Source organism: Lagopus leucura, unplaced genomic scaffold, assembly GCF_019238085.1.
Source record: "Lagopus leucura isolate 7727_CA_CO unplaced genomic scaffold, USGS_WTPT01 Super-Scaffold_73, whole genome shotgun sequence".
NCBI lineage: Eukaryota > Metazoa > Chordata > Aves > Galliformes > Phasianidae > Lagopus > Lagopus leucura.
Window position 1 is genome coordinate 63064650 of NW_024962252.1, and position 23301 is coordinate 63087950.

A 23301-nucleotide genomic window follows, 5' to 3' on the forward strand; every position below is an offset into this window, starting at 1 on the left:
CTTCATCATAGCTATGACTGCTGTAACTTGCTGAGCATCAGCATGCAAGTGAGCTTTGAGCAATCTGCTTTTCTCTGTGAATTACTGTCAATTTTTTAAAGCAAAAGTTCTGACAGGCAATCATCTAAGATTCTCAAATTCGGTTGCCAAAAAAGATACTTTCACCAGTCCAAAACCATTCAATCTTTATTTAAATAAACATTCAGAGTTTAGATTTGAAGTGAAATTCAATGAAGAATTGCATTTGGCTTTATTACCAACTTCAAGAGCATAAGAATGAAGTTGCTGAGGGCTCCTATCCCCAACAAGACAACTGTTAGACTGGTATCACTGATGTTAGTTCAGTTTCCTGCAGATGTGTTGAAGAACAAGATAAGCGTGATATATAGATGATTCAACTTAGGAACTTAATGGAAGTTCAGTAGAGTCTACAGAGAAGTCTTGTTTCCATATGAACTCCTCAGCATACTTGTTTTCTGCACTGCAATTCTCAGCACACGTGTACACCACCAGTGTTCCCCAGTCGATGCTTTCCCCAAGGCTGTCAACCTTAAGGTGGTTCAGGAGCTGTGGCATTATCTTCACGGAAAAACATAGGTTACAACCACTAAGTAACAGTTTACACTTCCTGAAACAGAGTACTAGAGGCGAAGGGAAGCAAAAGCATGCCCCTACTGAAGTCCAGTCATTCTGTAGGTGAGCATTGTTAAATTTAGCAGCTACTCTCCATTTCAAATTATTATCTCCATGATTACATTGCTCATCTTTGCATCACATGAAGTGTATTCAACCTACACGTGCTTCTAGCATGCAGAATTGTACAGCTGAATGCTTACAGCTCAGTTTACTTCCAATTCACATCTCAAATGCTTCTATAATGTGTATTTTTGAACAAACAATACCAGATTCCTATGACTTAAGGGTCAGTTCCATATTCACAACTGCCCCATTTTACTCATGGTGCAAATTAACAAGATGGGGATCTACCTCATGTATGTGAAAGAAGTCCTAAAGGGAAAAGCACCTGAAAGAGTAAACATGGGTTCTGTACAAGTCAGCACTGTTATTCTGTAGCAATTTCAACTATTTTGCTCTAAGTGTACGCCCCCACAATTAGATTCCATTAAATCTGTACTCTATTAATGCTATTATCTTTAAATTAATTTACATACCTGGAATTCAAATACCCTTTTGGCACCACATAAGCAATTTGGGATATCTTTTTCTTCAGGAATATTTTCACCTGATACCCAGATTGGTCCCTCTCCTCCTCGGCAGTATCTAATTATCTAAAATAAAGCAGAAATTAAGCAGTTTAAAGTTAATGCTGTCTTTCATTGTGTTATAAAACTGGTAGTTACTGATGTAGACACAGCTTTAAGACGGCTGCAGAAAAAGGTCTGTTCCTTTAAGTCATATTCATGGAAAAGTTTGTCCTCCCAGGACTGTTTAAATAGTCAACATTTTATATGAGCTGAAATCTACAGAAAATTAAGCTTAATTGAGATGCGTAGAGGATGATGAGGCATTCCCATCACCATTTTTAATTGTATGAATGAAATGAAAGGATTGAAAGTGAAACATTTTACAGGAGCACAACACTGTGCAAGTTATAAGGCTGCTTTATCTTCTGACCTGCTCTGGCTCAACAGTTATTCGATCTTTAAATGTTTGGAAGATCTTGTCTTCTTTAGTCTCGTGTTTTGCCATTGCTTCCAATGTCTCTTCATCTAACGCATCACCTAAGCAAGAAAACAAACACACAAGAATTACAAGTTAACACAAGAAAGCAAAAATTAAAAATAATACTACATCCCTAAGAGCATTTGACTCAGTCAATCCCAGTATACATCATTCTTAAGACGTTATTTTTTCTTTTTGGGGCATACTAAGATTCTGGCATGCATCCACTCATTAGAGTTAGCATTTTAGCCATAGATGCCAGTAGTGAACAATAGAAAGGGAAGGAAGTAATCCAGAAGGGATCGTTAAATGCATTCAACCTGCAGAGTGTGACACTGGGAAAAGGCCACCCACACTGCACAGGGACTAGACTTCAGTTTCAATCACTAAGAGTTACAACCCTGCCACAGCCCTCCCATGTTCACATCAATGTGTAGCATGGAGAATCCCTGGGAAGCTTTACACCATAAAGGACAGCTGGGAACCCACTTGCTTTCCCCTTAAATGCTATAAACTCTCCACCCTGGGTGTGTACAAAGCCTGTGAGGTAACTACAAATAATGATTTTGGGCAGAAAGGGCCTGTGTTTCAACTTTTTTTAATTCAACTAAAATTACTTCAGAACAATGTTATTCTGGCACAGACAAAGAGATTTGTTAAGTACGATGGCAGATGCTCAGGGCTCTTCTTATCTCACTCAAGTTTCTTCTTTCTTGAGGGAAGCACAGCAGGGTACAGCATGCGCCCTAATGTCCAATGCTTTAATGCACCTCCAGCAGCTCCTGTGGCTGCAGCTCAGCCTCTCCACAATAGCAACTTCTGTTATGGGATGTATACTAAAAGGTACCATGAACAACTGTAGCTGTAACTTTTGGTCACCAGTAGTTTACAAAGAGCACTTAAGAATTACAGCATTTGATGTTTTAAAGATGTAACACAGGCTTCGCTGCTAACGTATTTCTTACTTGTAGTGCTTGTGATTCTGCTTTCCTCTTGTTTTTCCAGTTTCTTTGATGCATCCCCAGCACCTTTCTCATCGTCAGGATCCACAGTGCTGTCAGCAGGAAACTCTGGTTCCTCAGGTTCTATCAAAATTTCATATTCTGGAAAAAGGAATTCATTATGGTCTGGCTCTGCGTCCTCAGTGGCATCTATAAAACAAAGAACAGACACAACTTCACAATGTCAGCTCACTTTTCATGCTCTTCTTCCCAGAAGTAGCTGCTACAGTGTGCTATGAAACAAAAATACAGCCCAAACATTGCAAAGGCAGATACAAGCTACACCACTGCTACACCAAACATAAATACTAATGACAGGCTGTACCATTTTTCATCCATTGTGTACTACGAGTAGAAAAGCTGTCACAAACGCATCTGATATGCGTTCTATAACCATGATATTAATTACGGGCTTTTACTTCTCACTGTTTCTGTTAGACGTTTCAGAAGTGTGACCCGTTGACCGGCACAGATCGGCTCGTTACCAACGGCCGCCCCTCAGTTAAGGCTGCTGCCAACTTTACGCGCACCCCCGTACGGGCCCGGCCCCACCTGCGTCCCCGCCTCTCCCGCAGGAGCGGCGATGCCCGCGCCGCCAGTCCAACGCCTGGTGCTCGGGGCCACAGTATGCGGCGCGGCGGCAGCGCCCGCAGACGCGGGGTCCCAGGCAGCCGCACACGCGGCACAGAGCGGCGCCGCTGCGAAGCCGCCGAGGGACCGGCTCGGGGAGCGGCGGGGGCTCTTCGGAGGGCGGCTCTTCGGAGTAGGTGGCGTTGCGGCGCGGCAGCTGGCTCCGGAACGCTGCGGGGAAGAACCGGCGGGTGAGCGCGGCGGCGGCGGCGAGCGGAACGGGCGCTCCTCCCAGCCCGCAGCCCCCGGCTCACCGCAGAGCGGCCCCCCAGGGCCCGGCAGGCGGTAGCAGGCGGCGCCGCGGCAGGCGAAGACGAAGAGAGTGCGGTGGAAGGCGTCGGGGCGGTCGGGCAGCGGAGCGTACAGCTGCAGCAGGAAGGCGCGGGGCTGCAAGCATCGGCCGCAGCGCAGCGCGTCGGAACCCGGCAGCCCGGTCTCGCCCAGCCACGCCGGCCGCCCCCCGACCTTACTGGGGAAGTGGGCGCTGCGCAGCCGCCAGGCGGCTCCCGGGCCCACCGCCTCGGCGAAGCCCAGCTCCACGCCGCCCGCCATGCCGCCGCCACCGCCGGAAGTGAGGCGAGCCGCGCGCCGCCCTACGGCCGCGAACGGCGGTGCGGTGCCGGGCGCTTAAAAACACGGCGTCTGTTCCGCGCAGTCACACGGCGACAGTACTTGTGTGAACGTTAGTTTTAATGTTAATGCCTTCAGGCCCCCGTTACAGTCCACACGTCAGCGAAATAGTTGAAAGCAATCAGTCACGTTCCTTGTTACAAGTCTAGAAAACGGATTCGAGTCTCCATTACCGTGCATTTCTCTTTAAATACGTATCCAAAAAAAAAAAAAAAAACCAAAAAAAAAAAAAAAAACCCAAACATTTAATCAATTTAAAAAACAACAAAACACAGTGAGTATACAAATCAACTGCAACCCTCAGTGGCACCGTCTCTCAATGGCAGCACGAAGCAGTCCCGCTGAAGCACACACACACTCACACATTCCCTATGGCCCGCCCCACGTTCCTGCAGGGTTTCTGGGCGCACTGACGGGATGCGGCCTCGGTCGGTGCTGCCTTAGCGGGCGGGTGGAGCTTCGGTACTCAGAGCCGTGCAGCCATGGGCTTCTGTACAGGTGTTCTGGCATCTGGCAAGGAAAGCAAAAAGCTCAGAACAAAAGACTATAATAAAACTATTCGTTGGTCTGTTTTCTTCAGACATTGGGTTGTGTGATGTTTCAAATAGAGAAGGCTGGATATTAGGAGTTAAGTCCTCAGAAAGAGCTGTGAGGCTCTGCAAAGGGCTGCCCAAGCAGCTGGTGGAGTCACCATCCCTGGAGGTGCTCAAGAACCACGTGGATGTGGCACTGAGTGACACGGTTAGAGGGCATGGTGGGGTTGGGCCAATGGTTACACTTGATCTCAAGGGTCTTTTCCAACCTTAATGGTCTTTTACTACCTTAATGGATCTATAACAGATGTTCAAAGCTGCACAGGAAGTACTATTGCAGAAAAAAGAAACCGAACCGAAAAAATACCACCTGTATTTCTGTACAGATAAACATGAGAAATTATTAGGAAAAATAGTTAAGGAACAGCTGGAAATATTGCTAGGTCCAGCATATGCTCATTGTCCAAATTCATGTACAAGTCAAGAAGCTTTTCAAACAAATCAGACATCACTTACCAAACACATCCAGGATTTTATAGATAGCCTCCTGATTTACACTGTAGGAGAATCCATTGGACCTATGGTTCAAAAACAAAACCACACAACTTGTTTTTTTCAATGGTTATTTCTTATTTGTTAGAAATGACTAAAATAATCATAAATTAATTATATCTTTCATCCTGCCAGCAAAATTATTCATTGTTAGGGCATTGTAGACTTTTAAACAAAATGTGCTCAAGGATTGTTTTGGTTTCTTTATCCTTCTTCATGGTTACATTCCCCATGTCTCTCTTCCTGTTCTCATTAAGGATAACTGCAGTAAAAGAACATTTGCTTGTTTGTTTTTAATAATACTATTTTCAAGACTCTATCTCTGAAACCATATATCTGAAATCTTCAGCTGATCTCAAAATCTGTTGCACTCAATATGTTCCATTTATTTAAAAGGGGAAGAAAAGGAATCAAAAATCCATCTAGCGCAGTGACATTTGAAAATGAAAATCAAAATATTTGAAAAGTGTTTCCAATTAATACTTGCACTGCTTGGTGAGTCTTATTATAAAACACAGAATAACTATTCCTTCATTAAAAATAAGCAGGATTGTTCTATTTGCAGATCAAGCCCCTGACAGAAACTTTGAAAACCAAAAAGCACAGAAAGGAGAGTCAGAAGAAGCCCACTAGTGGATTATTAAATTCTGTTGTTGGAGCCCATGGAGCATTTGCACTCTGAGGGGTGGCATCCTGCTTCCACAACCTGTACAGGAAGGAAGAAGTACCTAGGCCTTCACTGCAACCCAAGTACACCCAAATCATGCTTCAGTTGGCTGCTGTTCAAGAAATTGGATGGCTCTTGTTCTGCTTAATACTAATAGCTCAGTCATTAAGAATTTCCAGTAAGGCCACACTTTGTCTTTTATATACCACAGAGCCAATTTGACTCACATTTTCTTCTTCTTCACTGCACCTAATTGCACAAGAGCTGCTAAGGCATTTTTCTGCATGTCAGAAGACAGCGCCTCATAACACTGTGTAGTCCCTACAAAAAAAGCAGAAACACAATTGAAAGTTTTATCACTGCCCATTAACAGGTCACACTTGTAAAATAATACTGCATTACAGCCATACGTACCCTTCTCAAGGAGTTGAAAAACAAAGTTGCGGACTCCAGGTATAAACTGCTTCTCAGTAAAGGCTTCTTTTGTTTCCTTTGATAGATATCTGAAAATTAACTAAGATTTAAAGAAAAAAAAATTAGCACTTCCTTGTGATTGTCAATTGGTTTTTAAGTACAAGGACATGTTTGTTTACAAAGTCGTAATATTGTTACACTTTGAAAAGTTAGCAGAGGAACTTACAAGGTATTATTAAATAGCACATCTGAAATTCTTATTACTGTTCAACAAGTGTGAGATATTAAAATAAGATTCAGTATTACTGTAATAGTTACCTTGGACATTAATTCAATGTTTCTGTTCTTGCAATCTAAAGCAGTATAATTTTATTAGAGTGTTATCTGTTTTGCAGATGGGAAAAGCCATGCAAGTCAGTACCAATCAGCCTAAGTCAGACACCAGAGCACTAACAGTTTCCTCATCTACTAGGTTTCATACGTCTGCATTCCTCTCAGCATTACACTGATAATATATCAGAGATTTTAGTCTCCTCTTTATGTATACATTACTTGTCACAGGAATGCAAGTATTTAGCTGTATTAAAATCTTAGGGAAAAGAATTTACAGAGATAAGAACCTGTCATATACAAACTCATTTCTGAACCGATCAGGACAGCCCACAAAAGGAATGAAGTAAGAACTCCCAGTAAGAAAGAGCAATGGAGCCTGCCAGCAGCACACTCCCTTTGAAGCTTGTAAACCCACAATAGCTTATTAGATTACAAGATTGTTTATTGTTTTATTCATTTTGAAAATCCTCAGCCAAAGGTGTAATCAGGCTTCTGAAGAATGGGCACATTACTACTGTTTCTCCATTCTTCCACTCCCCAGCCATTTAGTGCACAAGTACCACTGCACTTGTAGTTTTCCTACAAAACTCACGATAAAAAAACCCCACAATTTCTGAAAAACATCATACCTGATAGCCTTCCAAAAATGGTCTGAACATAGCTGACAAGAAAGATACTACAATACTTCCTTTGTCAGTAGGGTAGATTTCCTGTTGAGTTGTTTGAATCGCATCACATTTTGTGAGAAGAAAACATCCTTCCTCAAAATCCTGGAAAACAGAAGCACAACTGAATTGTTACTGCATCTAAACAAGTGCAGAGAGCTTTATCCAAAAACAAACCAACCAACCCACCATAACAAAAACAACAGCAAGACACTATTTATAGCGAGTTGCATCACTAAATGGCATCATATCAGTTACTGGTAGGGTTCTGCAGGGCTCTGTTTTAGGGACAGCCCTCTTCAGTGCTTTCATCAATGCAGGACTTGAAGGTTCATTAAGGAAGCTTAAAAACAGTACTAAACTGGGAGGAGTTGAAAGAGTTGACAAGGGTAGAGAGGCCTTACAGAGAGATCTACAAATTGGAGGGCTGACAATCACCAACCATATGAAGTTTAACAAGAGCAAGTGCTGGGTTCTACAGTTGAGATGGGCAACCCTGCAAATATGTATGCAGTTGGGGCATTGAGCACATGGAAAGCAGCCCTGCAGAAAGAGATCTGGGGGCTCTAGCTGACAGCAAATAAAACACAAACCAGCAGTGTGCCCTGGAAGCCCAAAAAGCCAACTATAGCACCAGGCCCAGCTGTCGTGGTTTTGTGATTTCTGTTGATGATATTCCACATCATAACATCATATAAAGCAGCGGGAGTTAAAGAGTTAATGTTCTGGTTCTGTGGACTGCCTTTTTTGGGGCATTTTGGTTTTTGGAAGGGAAGGGAGGAATGGCAACCTGGTGGATTCAGACAATAATTTGCAAGTAGCCAAATGAATACCTATGCTCTGACCTTCTTTTAAGTTCTTCCTCTCACAGATCAAGCAATTATCTCTGCAGGTATTTATCATAAAGCACACATTAAGGTGATATCCAAAATCAGATGCCATTTTAGTTGTCTGTGCTATTATTATTATTTCTCCAGGAGGGATGTTTTTACCTTCAATGAAATACCAGGAAAGAAGATGAACTCATCAGAGAAAATATCCCTCAAGAAGCTGAAGCTGCTGTAGACTTCCTCTGGGAAAAAAAAAAAAAAGATACACTGTTGTTCAAAAATGTAATTAAAAACATGCCATTGAAAAGTCATTTAAACCTCATTTTAGAGGCAATACCCACCTTAGATAAAATTTGGACTGGTCATTCAGAGCACTACATGTATGTACAACTGAAAGCATCACAGTGGAACAGTAAGTACTCAATTCAGTTGTTATTAAAAGGAAGTAATAGGGGACTGTAGATTCCCAGAACATGCATTAAATACCATATAATCAGATGCTGCACAAAGTCAAGGTATATGTTTTGAAATATTACATAATGATACAAGTTCTAGAAAACACTGAAACACTTCAGGAAGAGTACTGAGAAGAAAGATGGAGAACTGGCTGCACCACACGTGACGTTGTAATCTAAAAAGCAGGCCTGCTGAACATGAACAAAACAAGCAAATAAACCACTGTATTACCACCATGAAATGAAGCCTTGCTATAAAAGCAGGAGAGACTTTCAAACATAGCTCTCTTCAACAGGTGAAATATGAAGGTTAATGTTTGGTGTTTTTAGGGCCATTTCACCCTATGGGAGTTTCAGAATGCATACTGCAAACACTCCCAGACACTTAACTTCTAAACCCAATTGCTTCTGGATTGAAGAACAGTGTAAACAAGAATGGGGATCATCTCATCATAACTCTGCTCTCTCAGCAGAATATTCCTACTTTCAAAAGTGTCAGGGGGTAAACAAACAAGAAAGTCAAGCAAAATACCACTGTAACCCAACACATTCGCTTTATGCCATGAAACCTTATTCAGAGTCCTGGCATAACTTTCTCAAGTACCTCCCCCTATCAGCCACGGGAACCTCCTGCTCCTCCTGCCTTTGGCAGAGCAGGGAGCGAAGGCACTGGGCTCTCCATGCAACCCAAACGTACCTTTCCTGAAGCTGCGTGTCATTTGCAAGGCAAGTGCCACCAGAGATGGACGTACAAACACATTCAGTAACTGGTTTCTGTAGGTACTACACATGAGGATGACCAAAGCCTTCTTAAAGACTACTTCCCCTATGGCTCCATCTTCTGCTCCTTTGTCATTGAGGACCACGTGGCCATCGACGAGGCGCGCAATGTTGGAGTGCAGGGTGAGGCCCGACATAACTGCTTTTTTGGCACACAGATTATCTATCAGGAAAACACAACAGGGAACATACCTCTGTTGAAAGTGCCTAAAATGCACCGGTATTTCATTAAGTGTTATCACAGAGGACAACTATGACATCACTCAGTTAGAAAAACACTCTCAGCCTAGGCATCGTATGCAGTGGAGAGAATAAATTTCAGATAGTTCTGTAATTAGAACTCTTTAAATTCTTCCACTTTCTAACATTAAAATGAAATTCCTTTGTCTCTGGAACAAAGATTCTGAGCCTCCAACTAAAAGGCTAGAACTGTCTGATGGATACATTCATCCTTAGAGAAATACTTTTGTTTAGGCATTTCTAGCACCATAAGTTTTCAATCAGATGAACAAGTCTTTATCAAGTCTTTCCACAGTTTTCTTATACAAGGCATTCCTCATACCAATTTAAGTTCAAAAAATCCTAACATAAGTGCCATTACATGATAAACTTGCTCAAAGAGAAAAGTTGGTATTTAAACCCAAGTTCTATTAAAATTCTTTTAAGATGCCTTAAGCAAGGAACTCTGTGGATTTCATGGTTTTCTCATTTCTTTTTAAGGGATAAAGTCCTTCAAAGGCAGATATGAGCTTTGCAATATTTTGGTAGGACTTCCTTTTGACAGAGTAACACATCACAGACAGAGAACAGCATCTCAAGTCTTGAAATACACTTCTGTTTTTAAACTATCTTCTTTAAACATGACTTCCATTGAATGCAAAGCATTTGAAAAGTAAAGAAATAATAAAAACTAAAATGAACACAAAAATACAGTTTACACCATCACAGCAATACAGGCATATCAAATCAATGCCATCTTTCACAAAAATATGTATTTCAAATTCTTTCCCACTGCCTTTCATGTGGAACCTCCTTGCACCTTATTCATTCCTTCAGCTAGTGTATTCCAGCTTTGCCATCATTTTCACAAGGCTCTCAGCATAATAAGAACCAGAGGTGTGACTGAGTTATTTTGCAGCTCCCATTTTTAATACATTGCAACATATAAAGAAATATTCTGCCTGTAACAACCAGCCCTCATGATATGAGGAGAAACAGCTGGCTGTCTGGAGATGGAAGAATGGACTGGATGCATGCACTTGCTTGTCTTAGTGATGCCTTCAAATTAACCTTTTAAAACATTTATTCTTTCAAATTATTGCCAAAGAAAAGCCAACCCACACACATAGCAAATCTTGTTTCGACACAAATGAATACCTACTGCATGGTCAGCACACTCAAATAAAATCTTCACAATTATTGTCTGTATTTCAATGCCTTGCCCATTTTCCATTCCCTGACTACACCAAACTCTACTAAAGCAAAAGCTTATTCACTGTTGCTAATAAAATAAAATAAATAAGCAAACATGAACTCAGCATGTTTTTTTTTGCTTTACTGTGCAATCGGATTCTGAATAGTGTTTTAACATCACCATGAAATTCTTCCTTTCACAGTCTGGCAGGAGCAGACTTCATTTGTATTCACTACAATGAAGATCCCTGAAAGGAGAAGTGCTATTTTTGCAGAAATGTCAGAGTTCTGTTATTACTCTGGTGTGCTCTTATTTCTCTATCTAATACTGAGAGGAATCCTTGATTATGACTACAGAAGCAAAGATCCATAGTTGAAATATACTGACAGCGGAAAAGGTGAATGTATTTGCATCACATTTTCTTTGCTGACTTTCTCACTTATGTCCTGAGGCTACTCATCATCTGCGTCACACTTTGGCTCACAGAGAGATGTTTAAAACAGTTGTTCAGAAAAGGAAGAAGAAAGTTTGGATTTTATTTATGTCCCATGTTTGTTCAGGCTAGTTCTTTGTCACAGTATCAACTCTTAGTCAGTGTCATGCCACAAACGTTGCATTTTACTCAGTTACCCTTGCAGAACAGGTAACTGCCTGTGAATTATATAGGGTTCAGAACAATACTAGGCAAACCTTAGTGCTTAATATAAACAGCTTACAATTTCCCCCTTATTCCATAGTTATGGAAATAACAGTAAGATACCTCCCTTGCATCAGTCTAACTGTCTTTCAAGGTAGCATATTCTACAGTCCAAGACAAAGCCCCTTATACATTTTTGTCATTTTTGGCTTATGCTAAAATCCATTTTAGCAGCACTCAGCACCTATGAAAACAATCTGTAACGTTGTCACCATACACTGCTTTCAGGAAAATATTATCTATCCTTCACAAAAAAAAAAAAGGAATAGAAATAACACTTTCAATGCATACCAGGCCACTCAATGAATCCTCCAAAAGTCTGAGTTAAGCCTTTGAGCCACACAGTCTTCTCTATTAGAAGTTCAAAATCCATGGCAGGCAAATTCTGGAGCAGAACAGCAGCAACTAGCACCCACGGGCTCAAAACCATGTTTTCTATTTGCAGGAGTTCCATTTTATAAGCTACATCACTGACAAATTCTTGAATATCTTCAGTTGGCTTTTGTGGAAGATGCCTGAAAAAAAAAAAAACCAAACAAACAACCACAAAACAGTGCAGTTCAAGGTTAAAAAGCTTCAACATCTAGAATATATACCACACTCTTCCTTATTTCTCTTATGTATCGCTCCCAGATCCTAACATCTGCAGGGCAGTTCTTTGCACTATGTAGTACAGAGCAAAACATCAGTAGATTCACAACATTTGAATCAGAACTTTGTATTGATGTTGTACACTTGCTATCCTCAAAATAAACAAACTAAAAAACTACATCTTATATATCAAATTACACAATCACCACATCCAGACGTAGCTCCATCTTCCTTACTACACGATCACATAAGTGCTTGTAATAAGCCAGAAGGGAAAGAAAGGGGAGTTTCTATGTAACAGAACTACTGAATTCTCAGAAAATAGAGCTTTGCCTAGGTCATATATCACAATAAACTTTTGAAATAGGATATCCTCCCCCTAAAACAAAGCAATTAACAACTTGTTTCAGAGACAGCCAGTCAGAAGCATGATAACCCTGCGCTCAGACAGAACATCTTCACTGAAGATGATGGGGAGGTAAGAAAGTGAAACAGAAGTAAAACAGAGAGCTACTTAATTATTTCAATATTTTTGAGAATTAAACAAGTGCTTTCCTGCATAAACCATAACAATATTTGGTACCTGGGTACTAAATTATATGGGCATAGATTGATTCTCCCAGAAGCCAATGTTCGAAGTGATACCGGCTGGCCAACATAGATGTGTATGGTACCAAAATTGTCACTGAGGATTCTTCTGGCCTTTAACAACCCCTAAGGAAACAGAAAGAGTAAAAAGCAAATTTTTAGAGCTACATGATGCATATACAACCACTTATGTTCTGTTCTTAAGGAACTGACATACAGATGTAGATTCTTTGGGCTTTGGGACTCCTAAGAGTTCATATGCATAAAGAGATTCTTCTAATATCCTCTCATAGCTGATGCTGATGGGAACAAGGTACGTGTCAAAGACTTCACGTTTTAAAAATGGTTCCATCACAATGCTGAGAAGACCTGCGAATTAGATATAAAAAAAAAAAAAAAGAAGAAAAAAAGTGAGTCCCTTGTCTTTTTTGAGGAAAGAAGAGCAACAGCAATTTCACTTCGAAAAAGATACATTTATATTTTAGAAACTACACATAGGTGTGCATCATTTTTGTCCTCTTTGAGCAAGCAGATGTGGAAGAGGCTGTCCAAGCTTTAAAACAGAAGGTGAACGTAAGCAACAGATTTGCACAGCTATTTGTGCTCTTTTCAAAAGTGCTCTTGTACATCTCTTTCTAAAGATTCCCTATGACTTTTACAAAGAGTTAACCTACAGTTTTTCTGAGGTGGTAAGGGAATGCCTGTTTTCCAGAAAGAAAAGAGGGAAGAATTATGCAATTAAGTACACAACTGAAGAGAAAACAGAATGCAAGAGACATGTATTGATCTTCTTTATATAACTTTGGAACTTTAACTGTAGTATTTTCCATTGCTCACAGACCTCACCAGTTTCCCACCACTTCAACACCTCTTCCTGCCTGAAGAACTTAAGAAGAACACAGCCACTAATGAAAACACTGATCACCATAAAAGGTTCCAAGTTTTTAAGAAACTTACCAAACTTTGGAGTTAGAGTCTTAGCAGTGCGGCTTCTAGTTCCTTCAAGAAAAAACTCAATTGGGGCATAGCCATTCTTCAAAAGTAAAACAAACAAAAAGCTGGTCAGAAAAACAAAAACATTTCTTCCTTACTGCCTACAAATAATTTAAAGTACTTAAAACATAAGAAGATTTTTTTTTTTAATGGAAGCCATGCCACCTATAACCTCAGTCATTTCAAATCTGTATTCATCTATTGTATTTGCCAAACTATGTAGTTTAATTAACAAAAACATTTTGTCTGTCATGTGATGTGGGTACACAATCCAAAGCAACTGATAAGCAGCAATTTGTTAACTGCCCACTGCTGAACTGCAGTAACAGCACGTGCATGCTCTTCACCAGCATTAACCATGAGGTAAAATGCATTTCCTCCATCAGCAAAGACTTCAATTTTATGCCCACGATGTCACACTTATTTTAAGTGAATCATTGCAATAGAGTATTTCTTAAACGTACATTTTGAGAGCTCAATAATGTATTTACCCTTAACATAGTTTTTACGTATTCAGCAAAAACTGCCCAATAGAGCCTGTTGCCACCGAAAGAACGTCGCATAAAAAAGGCACCTGCTCTTCGTAGCAGCTCACCAACTATCTTCATTCCTAGGAAATCTGAAATGCAATCAAACAGAAATCAAATCCACACACAGAGAATTTAATAATATCTGCCAGCAGAACCAACTACGTTCTGTAATAAACTCATTTAATTACCACAATAACAGAGATTTCTCTCAAGGATTATGTTGTTGCTTGCAATGCTTGCAAGACATGACTGGTAGGTTATGATAAGCTTTCAGTTATACATATATATAAATATTAGTAAATAGCATTCATATCAATTTATTTTTATAATTCAGACATCTAGATGTCAGCCATAATGAGGATTATTTTTTTTCAAGTCCTTTGTCTCACTCATCTCCAGAAAGATCAGTTACCACTGAAAGCATCTCAGAAGACACAAATTAACCCCAGCAATAAACTAACCAATTACGTTACGGTATATCATATAAGAGCCCAACTCATCAATTTGGGAATGGTAGCATAAGCCAGACAAAATTTTTGATAATTTTCTAGTTTCAAGCAATCCCTCAATGCTTAGATCGTTAAAACCAGGAAGTGCTCAGCAGTAACAAATATTTAGGGGAAGTATTTAAAGTGAGTCCACATAGCAACTGGCCATTTGCTGCTTCAGCTTTCCTGTTACCTCAATCAGTAAAACATTTGAGAATGGATATTCAGTCACTAGATATGAAGAAAAAAGATAAAAGGAAATTAGACCCTGGCCAACAATAGCTGCTGTAAGAGCTTTGACTCTTCTTCCCTTATTCTACTACTACCCTCCCTCCCTCACCACAGAACAGACTCCATCCTCTCCTTTACCTCCATCCTCCTACTGCCCAATCAATCCCCCAGCCAGGATGCAGCTGCCATGACCAACACTTTTCCCCACTGCACACTGCCACACCAGGAACTGGGACTCAAAAGCATCTTTTCACGTGCCTCACGCCCACACTATTCCACCAGCTCTGCACTCCACTAAAGAGTCTGTCTCCTCTTTTATAGCCCCTTTTTAGATATTGAAAGGCCACTCTCAGGTCTCCCTGGAGCCTTCTCTTGTCCAGGCTGAACATCCCCAGTCTCTCAGTCTGTCCTTGTAGGAGAGGTGTTTTATCCCTTGGATCATTTTTGTGGCCCTCCTCTGAAGGTGCTCTAACAGGCCTACGTCCCTCCTGTACCAAAGAGTCCACATCTGGACACAGTACTCCAGATGAAGCCTCACCAGCACAGAGTAGAGGGGGCTGGATCACCTCATTTGACCTGCTGACCATGCTTCTTTTGATGCAGCCCAGGATACGGTTGGTTTTCTGGGCTCATATTCAGCTTGCCATCCACCACTGCCAAGTTGTTTTTGGCAGGGCTGCACTCCACTCTTACATCCCCCAGCTTGTATTGATAGCAGAGGTTGCCACGACCTGGGTGACAGACCTTGCACTTGGATTTGTTGAACCTCAGGAGATTCACCTGGGCTCATTGCTCATGCCTGTCTAGGTCTCTTTGGATGGCTTCCCATCCTTCAGATGTGTTGACGGCACCACACAGGTTGATGTCATCTACAAACTTGCTGAGGGTGCACTCAGTCCCACTGCTGATGTCACTGATGAAGATGTTAAGGAGCACTAGTTCCAGTACTGACCCCCAGTGAACACCACTTGTGACTGATCTCCATCTGGACATTCAGACACTGACCACTACTCTCTGGGTATGATCTGATAACCAGCTATCCAACCACAAAGCAGCCCAACCATCAAATCCATATATTTCTAATTTGGAGAGAAGGATGTTATAGGGGATTATGTCTAAGGCCTTACTGAAGTCCTGACAGATGACATCATTGGCTTCCCTTGTGCACTATGCAGCTACGCTATCATAAAACACAACAAGGTTGGTCAGGCAGGACCTGTCCTTGGTGAAGCCATGCTAGTTATCCCATGTCACCTCCCTCTCTTCCCTGTGCCTCAGCATAGCTTCTAGGAGGATCTGTTCCGTGACCTTCCCCAGCACAAAGATGAGGTGACAGATTGGTAGTTCCCTCTGTCATTCTTTCTACCCATCTTAAAAATGAATGTGACATGGTCTTTCCTTCAGTCACCAGAGACTTCACCTGATCGCCATGACTTTTCAAACATCATTGAGAGTGGCTTGGCAACTACGTCAGCTAATTCCCTCAGGACTCTGGGATGCATCTCATCAGGACCCGTAGACTTATGGATGTTCAGGTGTCCTCAGGTCCATGCCATAAACCTGACCTTCTGTTATGGTTGGAGAGGCATCACTCTCCCAGTTCCCACCTTCTGAACCAGCCACTCAACAGCTGTGTGCAGAACAGTATCACGCAAAGACTGAAGCAAAAAAAGTTTTGAGTACCTCAGTCTTATCCTTGCCTGTTGTTACAAGCCTGTCTGTATTGCTCACAAGGAGGGGTACACCCTCCTGAACTTTCCTTTTCTGGTCGATGTACCCATAGAAGCCTTTCTTATCCTTCTTCGTACCCCTTGCCAAATCCAATTTCAGTTGGGCCTCAGCTATCCCAAACCCATCCCTACACAGCCCAGCAGCACCACTACAGTCCTCTCAAGTTACCTATCCTTGATTCCACTGTCTATTTTCTTCTTGCTCTCCAGTTTGACCTGCAGGTCCTGGTTCAACCATGCCAGTCTTTTGCCTTCCTTTCCAGACTTCCTCCACCTTGAGGAGAGCTCTCATGCCCTAAGGAAAGCTTCCTGAAAAATCTGCCAGCTCTGCTCTGCTCCCTTGTCCCTGAGGACATATCTCCAGGGGGTTTTATTGACTAACTCATGAAGAGCTGAAAGCTGGCTTTCCTAAAATTAAGCTTCCTGATTTTATTCTCTGCCTGTCCAATATCTCTCAAGAGTGAACTCCATCACTGCAAGGTCACTACAGTTCAGGCAGCCTCTAATCCTGATGTCACCAATCAGTTTCAAGGAATCAGTCACACCACCAACTAGCAAGAGATAATTGGCACTTCATATCAGGCTACTGTGACGGCACTTAAAGCTGTATCAAGTGTCACAAAAGGTTCTGTGTACATAGTAACTCTTGGCCAAGCTTTTTTCTGTATCCAGGCAAAGAAAACAATAGAGAAGTCTGCTTCACAACATCTATCTTTTCCCAGCCTTGGGTTACAGGTGAGGTACTTCTGGATGAACTTGCTATGAAAAAAAATCACTTTGGATTGGACTCAGCACAGAGGAGGGGGCATGACTATGCAAACATCTAATCCAAAGGCATTTTAACAAAGAGTATTTGCAACAGAAATTAAATAACTATTTATAGTAGCAGCTACCTGATCCTTGCTACTGGTTCTCCGAATCCTGAAAACACCATTAAAAGAACATACTTGCCTATTCCTGCAGCAATGACAGGCAAAGCCAAGTCATACGTATATAGCAAATAAGACAGCATCAAGAAGTCTACATAGCTTCGGTGACTGGGCAGCAGTACAACTGGGTGCTCTTGAATGGCACGTTGCAACTGAAAAAAGAAATAAGAACAAACTATATTGTTCCAGTATTTACAGAACTGCTGTTGAAACTTGCAGATGCAGATCTTCACACAGCTTAAGAAGAATAGAAGCTCATTCGTTGAGTATAGTTCCTTTGTTCACTTTATATCTTTTTCAACACGGAACCATGGGAAATGTGGAGTAATATTTTCCAGAATAGAACCCTGCTGTTTAAAGGCACCACAGGACTCAAAAAACCAGGGCCACATCATTGCATGAGGGATGTTCTTTCTCAGTATCAAAGTGCATAGCATGAATAATATGTATTTTAAAACCTTAGAAATATTATTCCTTACTGCCAAATACATCTCAAGTGAAGGCCTCCATAATCTGCAAAAGATGCAAGCTTTATATAAAATGTCTCCTTACCATCAGAAGAATTTGAAATATTTTTCTGACTGTTTGCCTCAAATACACATCATCTGACTTTTCTCCTCTTTACTAAGAAAAGAGCAATAAACACAAATGCAGTCTTTTTTAAAGACGCGTATCGTTTGTATTCTTTCCTAGAAGTGAAGATTGGAGCCTCTGCTTAAGTATCAGTAGGAAAATACTACAGTTTTTGGGTTTTTTGAACAGTACTCACTCTCTGCATTCCTTCTTCATTCACACAAACTCTCTGGAACAGCTGTTTAAATATTTTGCTCAGAGTAAAGGCAAAAAATCTGACAGTTCCTAATTGCATACTGTGACCCATCTCATCCAGGATTTCCATGGCTTCTTCTTGAATAATATCAGGCGATTCTCCCATTTCTTTTGCTAACTAAAGAGAAATGAAGCAAACAAAAGAACAATCAGATGTTGCCCCCTTCTCCTTGCCCACACACACTATTCAGTGTGCCACAACAGTTACAGCAGCAGTAATTCTAGAGTTTTATCTGATAGGCATACATCTAATCTTACAGAATCTGTTCAGTGTCAAACAGCATGAGAAAGCCACGTTAAAGCTGAGCTGTCAACAGAGGCTGAGTAGCAACTTTTCTTCCTCGAAAACATACTATCCGAATATTTTAGCCTGTAGCACCTTCAGAGGAGGTTTAAATTCTAAGAATATTTCCTAGATTATTGGTCTGAAGATGGTTGTGTGCAGTTTTCTTTAATTAGTAAAATGAAACTTAAGCTTGCAGAAATACTCCAGTAGATCTCAGAAGTGCATTTGGGTTGGACTTTAAGACTTAACCAAAGAACTTCATTTATTGCTCTGGCAATGGCTAGCTGAAATGCAAACAAAGCACTGTCTCTACCAGCTCTGCACATCAATGTGTTGGGTTTTTTTCCTGTTCTTATGCACATTCCATTTTGAAGTGTTTGTTGTTTTTTTTTAAACAGACTTAATAATCATCTGTTTATTTAAGAGAAGCTTACATTCCCTTTTAAATAAATATTTAACTAAAAAGTTCATCTTTTGCTGTTACGAAATGAGGAACGTGCCTTTTACTGAACATCAAACAGGAAGAAAGAGGAAGAACAACTGAATAAAAAGCTTCCTAAGCAGCATGGCTCAATTTGGAGGCCAGCAATATTTGCAGTAATCTCTAGCTTGGAGCTGAGGAGCACGCTGCAATAGCAAGACTGCAAACCTCCTTCAACCACTTCACACTCATCTGACAAATTTCTATCAAAATCATTTTCCATCAGAAAAACAGCACTTAAGAAAACATCACACGAGCATCTTCCTGACAAATGCCATGCAAAATATTTTCTTTCAGATAATGCTTTAATGTTTCCAAATTGAAAGGTTTCATTTTTTTTATTTTTTTTTTGTATTAAATATTACTTAGCAATTCCTGATGGCAGTAAGACTGAAACATGTAGGTCATGCTTCAGTTTGTAACCTCATAGCAAGCTTTGATGTATCATACCTGACACTGACCATTTAAAAATAAAAATAACCATGGCAGCCACCCACTCTGAACTAACTGAAGTATCTTATACCTGCATTTGCTAGCCTGAAATTTATTTATTTGTTTAATACTGAAAATGGGTAATTCTGCTAAGTATTCCTTATTCCAGCCATTTCCAAATATGAGTCAGTTGAATATAAAATATTTTATTTAATACAACGTAGCAGGTGCCCCTCATCTTAAAACAAAAATGCGGACACATCTTACTATTTCTACTTCAAAGAATTGTGTGAAATCAAACTTTCATTTTAGGGAATGTAGCACTCATGATTCCATCGTAAACACATCGCTAGCCTGTAAAATTTCTACAAGACATCCTCAAAGTACGGAAGTGTCTACTAAGCAGAGTGTGTCTTTCGTAATGCTGCTCTGTGTCAAGGACAGTGGAGAAAGGGACAAAAAAAGTCAAGCACGCTGGTTAAGTTGGATAGTGAAGTGTCATATAAGCAAAATCAAAACACTGCAATATGAACCAGATACCTAACAGCTTTAATGGCAACCCTGTGGTAAAACAGTACTTGTCTTTCCTGCCAGAAGAGAGTGGCTCTCAAGTTACTGATTTAATGGACCGCCTACCAAACTACACCTATGGGGTTTGACAAGGCCAGCAATATTTCTTTTTTCCTGTTGCCACACAGAATTTGCCTGTGTTCAATTTAGTTTGTTTAACAGCTCAGCGTTCAGACTCACCTGCTTGATAACATATTGAACCTGCTCTGATTGGAGAACAACACTTTTAATAGCATTTGGCTTGCAAGGTGAAAGTCCTTTATAGATCACAGGTGTATAACATTTCATTGCATATCTCAAGTCACTGGACAATCGTCTTTCCTCCAAGATATCTTCAAACTCATCTCTTTTCTTTGATATGAGCTCTTTCTGCTAGGAACATACAAATAAAGGATGAGACACCATTTGGGGTGATTCAGTGATCTGCTTGGATGCAGTAGTAATACATTAGATGCAAAACTTTTGCAGCGTTTGGTTGCTTTACTTTTTCTTTTTTTCTTCTTTTCATATTTCTGTAGTGTCTGCATTCCATACTCTGAGCACATGAACAATGCACTGCTTGGAACAATGCTGCAATTAGAAACTTAAAAAAATAAATAACTGAACCAAAACAAAAGCAACAAACGTTTCCAACTGCAAAGGTCTCCAGATCACCATATGTCACATTGCTTAATTCTGCCCAACAGGAAGAGGTTTAGGGAACACCTTGGCTTTAAAGCTAAAATGCCTTGCCTCCAGTCTCTTCATGATTAATAGGTATTAGCAGCTTTGATCTCTCCTCTTACAGCTGCATGAAAACAATAACAGGAACAACATTATAAGAACACAGTCATCAACAGAAGACAGTAGTATCCCTGCTGCTTTAAGCTGCACCTGCGACCTTGGTGATCTCTTCTGGCTTTCAACAAGCTTGGATACAAAGGTACAGAAAGCATAGCCAGGTAGGAACAAAACAAAAAGCAAAGTACCAGCCATGTGAAGATCAGAATGCAACATGGTGCACAGTGCAGTTATAAAGAGAGCACAGTCTCTGAACAACCAACGTCACTGTTAAGCAAGAAAGCATCTAGAACTAGTTGTGGATCCATCCTACTACAGAAATCTCTTTCACAAAACTCTTCTCCCCCAGACAGCAGGCACGGTCTGTGTTATCTTCTGTAACAGCACAGTCTATGTGAATGACCCTTCAGTCTTTCTAGAACTCATATTGTGTCCTTCCAAACCTCAAAATAGCAGCAATATTCACCAGACAAGCAAAACTCAGTGGAACATAAATATAAAGGTAACAGTTATGATTAAGAGTATTTATTAGAAGAAGATGCTTAAAAAAAAAAAAAAAAAAACTGGGAGAAAAAAAGTGAAGGATGAAAGGCATTGCTTCCCAGGCTGTTACAGCAACCTTCCCTGACCCCAAGACAAAGGCTTGGCCAGCAAACATCCACCAGAAACGGATAAGCAAAACACTCAGAAGCAGCTAGGTTTTCAGCCCTGGGAGAGGGAGTCAGCTTTCACTGTGCTCAGTGTAGCTACATCAGCAACACTGTCAAAAACAGCTGACATTTGGAGTGAGCACAGCACACAATTTATCTCCCAACCATTTGTTGCTACAAGACAGTTTGGAAAAACAAAACAAAATACCACAAATCAGGAACATCTCCACTTAAGAACCACACACACACAAAAAAAAAAAAAAAAAAAAAAAAAAAAGCCCTTCAAAACCCCAAATGAATCAAGAGCCAACTTCATTTTATCAGAGAACACAAACCCCTACTATAACGCCTGACATTGTTATATTTTCCCCCATACGCTACAGCCAGGTTTTGGTACCATCCTTTACTATATCAGTACTTGGTAGTTCATCTCACTTTTCTCTCCAGTATCACAGTTCAGACAGCTGTCCCATAGTAATTGCAAAACCACCCTGTACACAGACTTTTAAAAAAGTCATAGGTTTAAGCTCATACATGCTATATTAAATGTAGGCCCACATCCATTTAAAAGCTTTATTATCTTTTTTTCCTACGTAGTGCAGAATTAAAGTTTTCAATCTTTCTTCTTCCACAGCTTTCATCTAGCTGATGTCACACAAGCGCCAGGGAAGCCATAAGCTGACAAGGAGTCTGGAGATAGTTTGTGTCAATCATCTGTGGCCTTGACACCTTGTAGCAACCTTTCTAAATACAAATAAAACAGAAGAAAACAAACCACTTTTGGAAGAAAAGAGAAGAGAAACTCAGCTCTGGTAGCACCAGCCACATCAGCAGCAGCTGTGCTTCTGCAGCCCTTAACACAAGAGCACGTCGTGGATGACAGAGGCTGTACAAAGCCACAGCTAATGGAGAAGTCACCTGTCTGCCACTTCCGCTGATTTCACATTTCCAGATTTGATCTACAATTGCTACCCTTCCATGCTTTCATGTCCCAGTCTAACGTGGCACGGAGGGAGTGGAAAGAAATGCTCCTCTCACACCGCACAGACAAACTGCTGCTTGGATTCACCTGCAGGCTGGCAGAAACACACTTAGAGGATACGCAGCTGAGAACCCTGGAACCAGAGAGCTCGCTTCTGTACGCGGTTATTCCCACACGGCTAAAGCACGGAGCGGAGTGGGGATGCCGCAGCTTTCCACGATCCTCAGAACACAACAGGAGCGCGCTTGGGTGGACCTGGGACAGGGGCACAGCTCCAGGGAGATACAGCAGTGCCGTTCAGGAACCCGAGCTGGAACTACGAGCCATATCTCTCTTTTCAACCCTTCGCCCCAATCCTAGCGAGAGGACAGGTTTAACACCCCACATCTCAATCTTCTCAGGGAAAAACGAGGACGGCAAACTCCCTTTCAGTGACACAACACGGGGCAGCCTGCTCTGTCAAACCCATCCATGTGACAGCTCTCTAACAGCCACTTCAGCCGAAAACTCGCCAACGGCAGCACGCTGCTGCCCAAACGCTCCGACAGCCGAACCCGGGGACAGCCGCAGGCCTTCCCTCCCGCCCTGCCCGGCACCTGCTACCCGCCCGCAGGCCCCGCCCGAGCCCCACTTCAGATCGAACGCGGCCCGTGCAGGCGGCGGCCCCTCTCCCCACGCCGCCTACCGAGAACATGGGCGTCCCTCGCCGCGCCCGCCCGGCCGCCGTCGCTACCGCCGCCGCCATGGCTCTGCGAGCGCCGCCGCGCCTCGCCGCGCCCTGCTCGGCCGCCCTACCCCGTCGCTGCGGCGCCCTTCGCTGCGGCGCCCATGGCCCCGCGCCGCCCCGGCCCGGCTGCCCGGCGCGCTGAGGCGGGCGCGGGGGAGGGCGGGGGCACAGCGCCGTAGGCGGCGCCATCTTAGGGGCGAC

At 41.7% G+C, this 23301-nt stretch overlaps 2 protein-coding genes across 3 annotated transcripts; both read right to left on the minus strand.

Annotated features, from left to right (window-relative positions):
• Positions 1-173: 173 nt before the first annotated feature.
• On the minus strand, positions 174-3866 carry PDCD2 (programmed cell death 2). The gene is made up of 6 exons (XM_042878380.1): positions 3569-3866; positions 3237-3485; positions 2649-2834; positions 1636-1742; positions 1173-1289; positions 174-579 (listed from the first exon to the last, which is right to left on the minus strand). Exons 1-6 carry the CDS (start codon positions 3864-3866, stop codon positions 400-402), a joined length of 1137 nt encoding a protein of 378 aa, XP_042734314.1. The 3' UTR covers positions 174-399.
• Positions 3867-3986: 120 nt separating this feature from the next.
• Positions 3987-23289, minus strand: GNPAT (glyceronephosphate O-acyltransferase). Of its 2 annotated transcripts, none has more exons than XM_042882990.1 (16): positions 23059-23289; positions 20142-20333; positions 18134-18310; positions 17387-17516; positions 13948-14075; positions 13421-13496; positions 12681-12832; positions 12459-12589; positions 11576-11799; positions 9091-9336; positions 8101-8180; positions 7073-7213; positions 6111-6210; positions 5924-6017; positions 4994-5055; positions 3987-4454 (listed from the first exon to the last, which is right to left on the minus strand). In XM_042882990.1, the coding sequence occupies exons 1-16, from the start codon at positions 23287-23289 to the stop codon at positions 4411-4413; spliced, it is 2208 nt and encodes a 735-aa protein (XP_042738924.1). In that variant the 3' UTR covers positions 3987-4410. The 2 variants fall into 2 exon arrangements, with proteins under 2 accessions (XP_042738924.1, XP_042738932.1); XM_042882998.1 differs by having other exon boundaries at positions 20142-20330; positions 23059-23105.
• Between the last annotated feature and the right edge of the window lie 12 nt (positions 23290-23301).

What these genes read in the sequence shown, in the direction of transcription:
- PDCD2 (XM_042878380.1), bottom strand. Translation starts at nt 3,866, where the DNA reads ATGGCGGGCGGCGTGGAGCTGGGCTTCGCCGAGGCGGTGGGCCCGGGA. An exon ending in CGGGAGAGGCGGGGACGCAG is followed by an intron (nt 2,835 to 3,236) that starts GTGGGGCCGGGC and finishes TTTGTTTTATAG; the next exon opens with ATGCCACTGAGGACGCAGAG. An exon ending in CAGAATCACAAGCACTACAA is followed by an intron (nt 1,743 to 2,648) that starts GTAAGAAATACG and finishes TTTCTTGCTTAG; the next exon opens with GTGATGCGTTAGATGAAGAG.
- GNPAT (XM_042882990.1), bottom strand. Translation starts at nt 23,289, where the DNA reads ATGGCGCCGCCTACGGCGCTGTGCCCCCGCCCTCCCCCGCGCCCGCCT. An exon ending in ATGAAGAAGGAATGCAGAGA is followed by an intron (nt 17,517 to 18,133) that starts GTGAGTACTGTT and finishes TTCTTTTTTCAG; the next exon opens with TTGCAACGTGCCATTCAAGA. An exon ending in AGCCCAAAGAATCTACATCT is followed by an intron (nt 12,590 to 12,680) that starts GTATGTCAGTTC and finishes CTGTTTCCTTAG; the next exon opens with GGGTTGTTAAAGGCCAGAAG.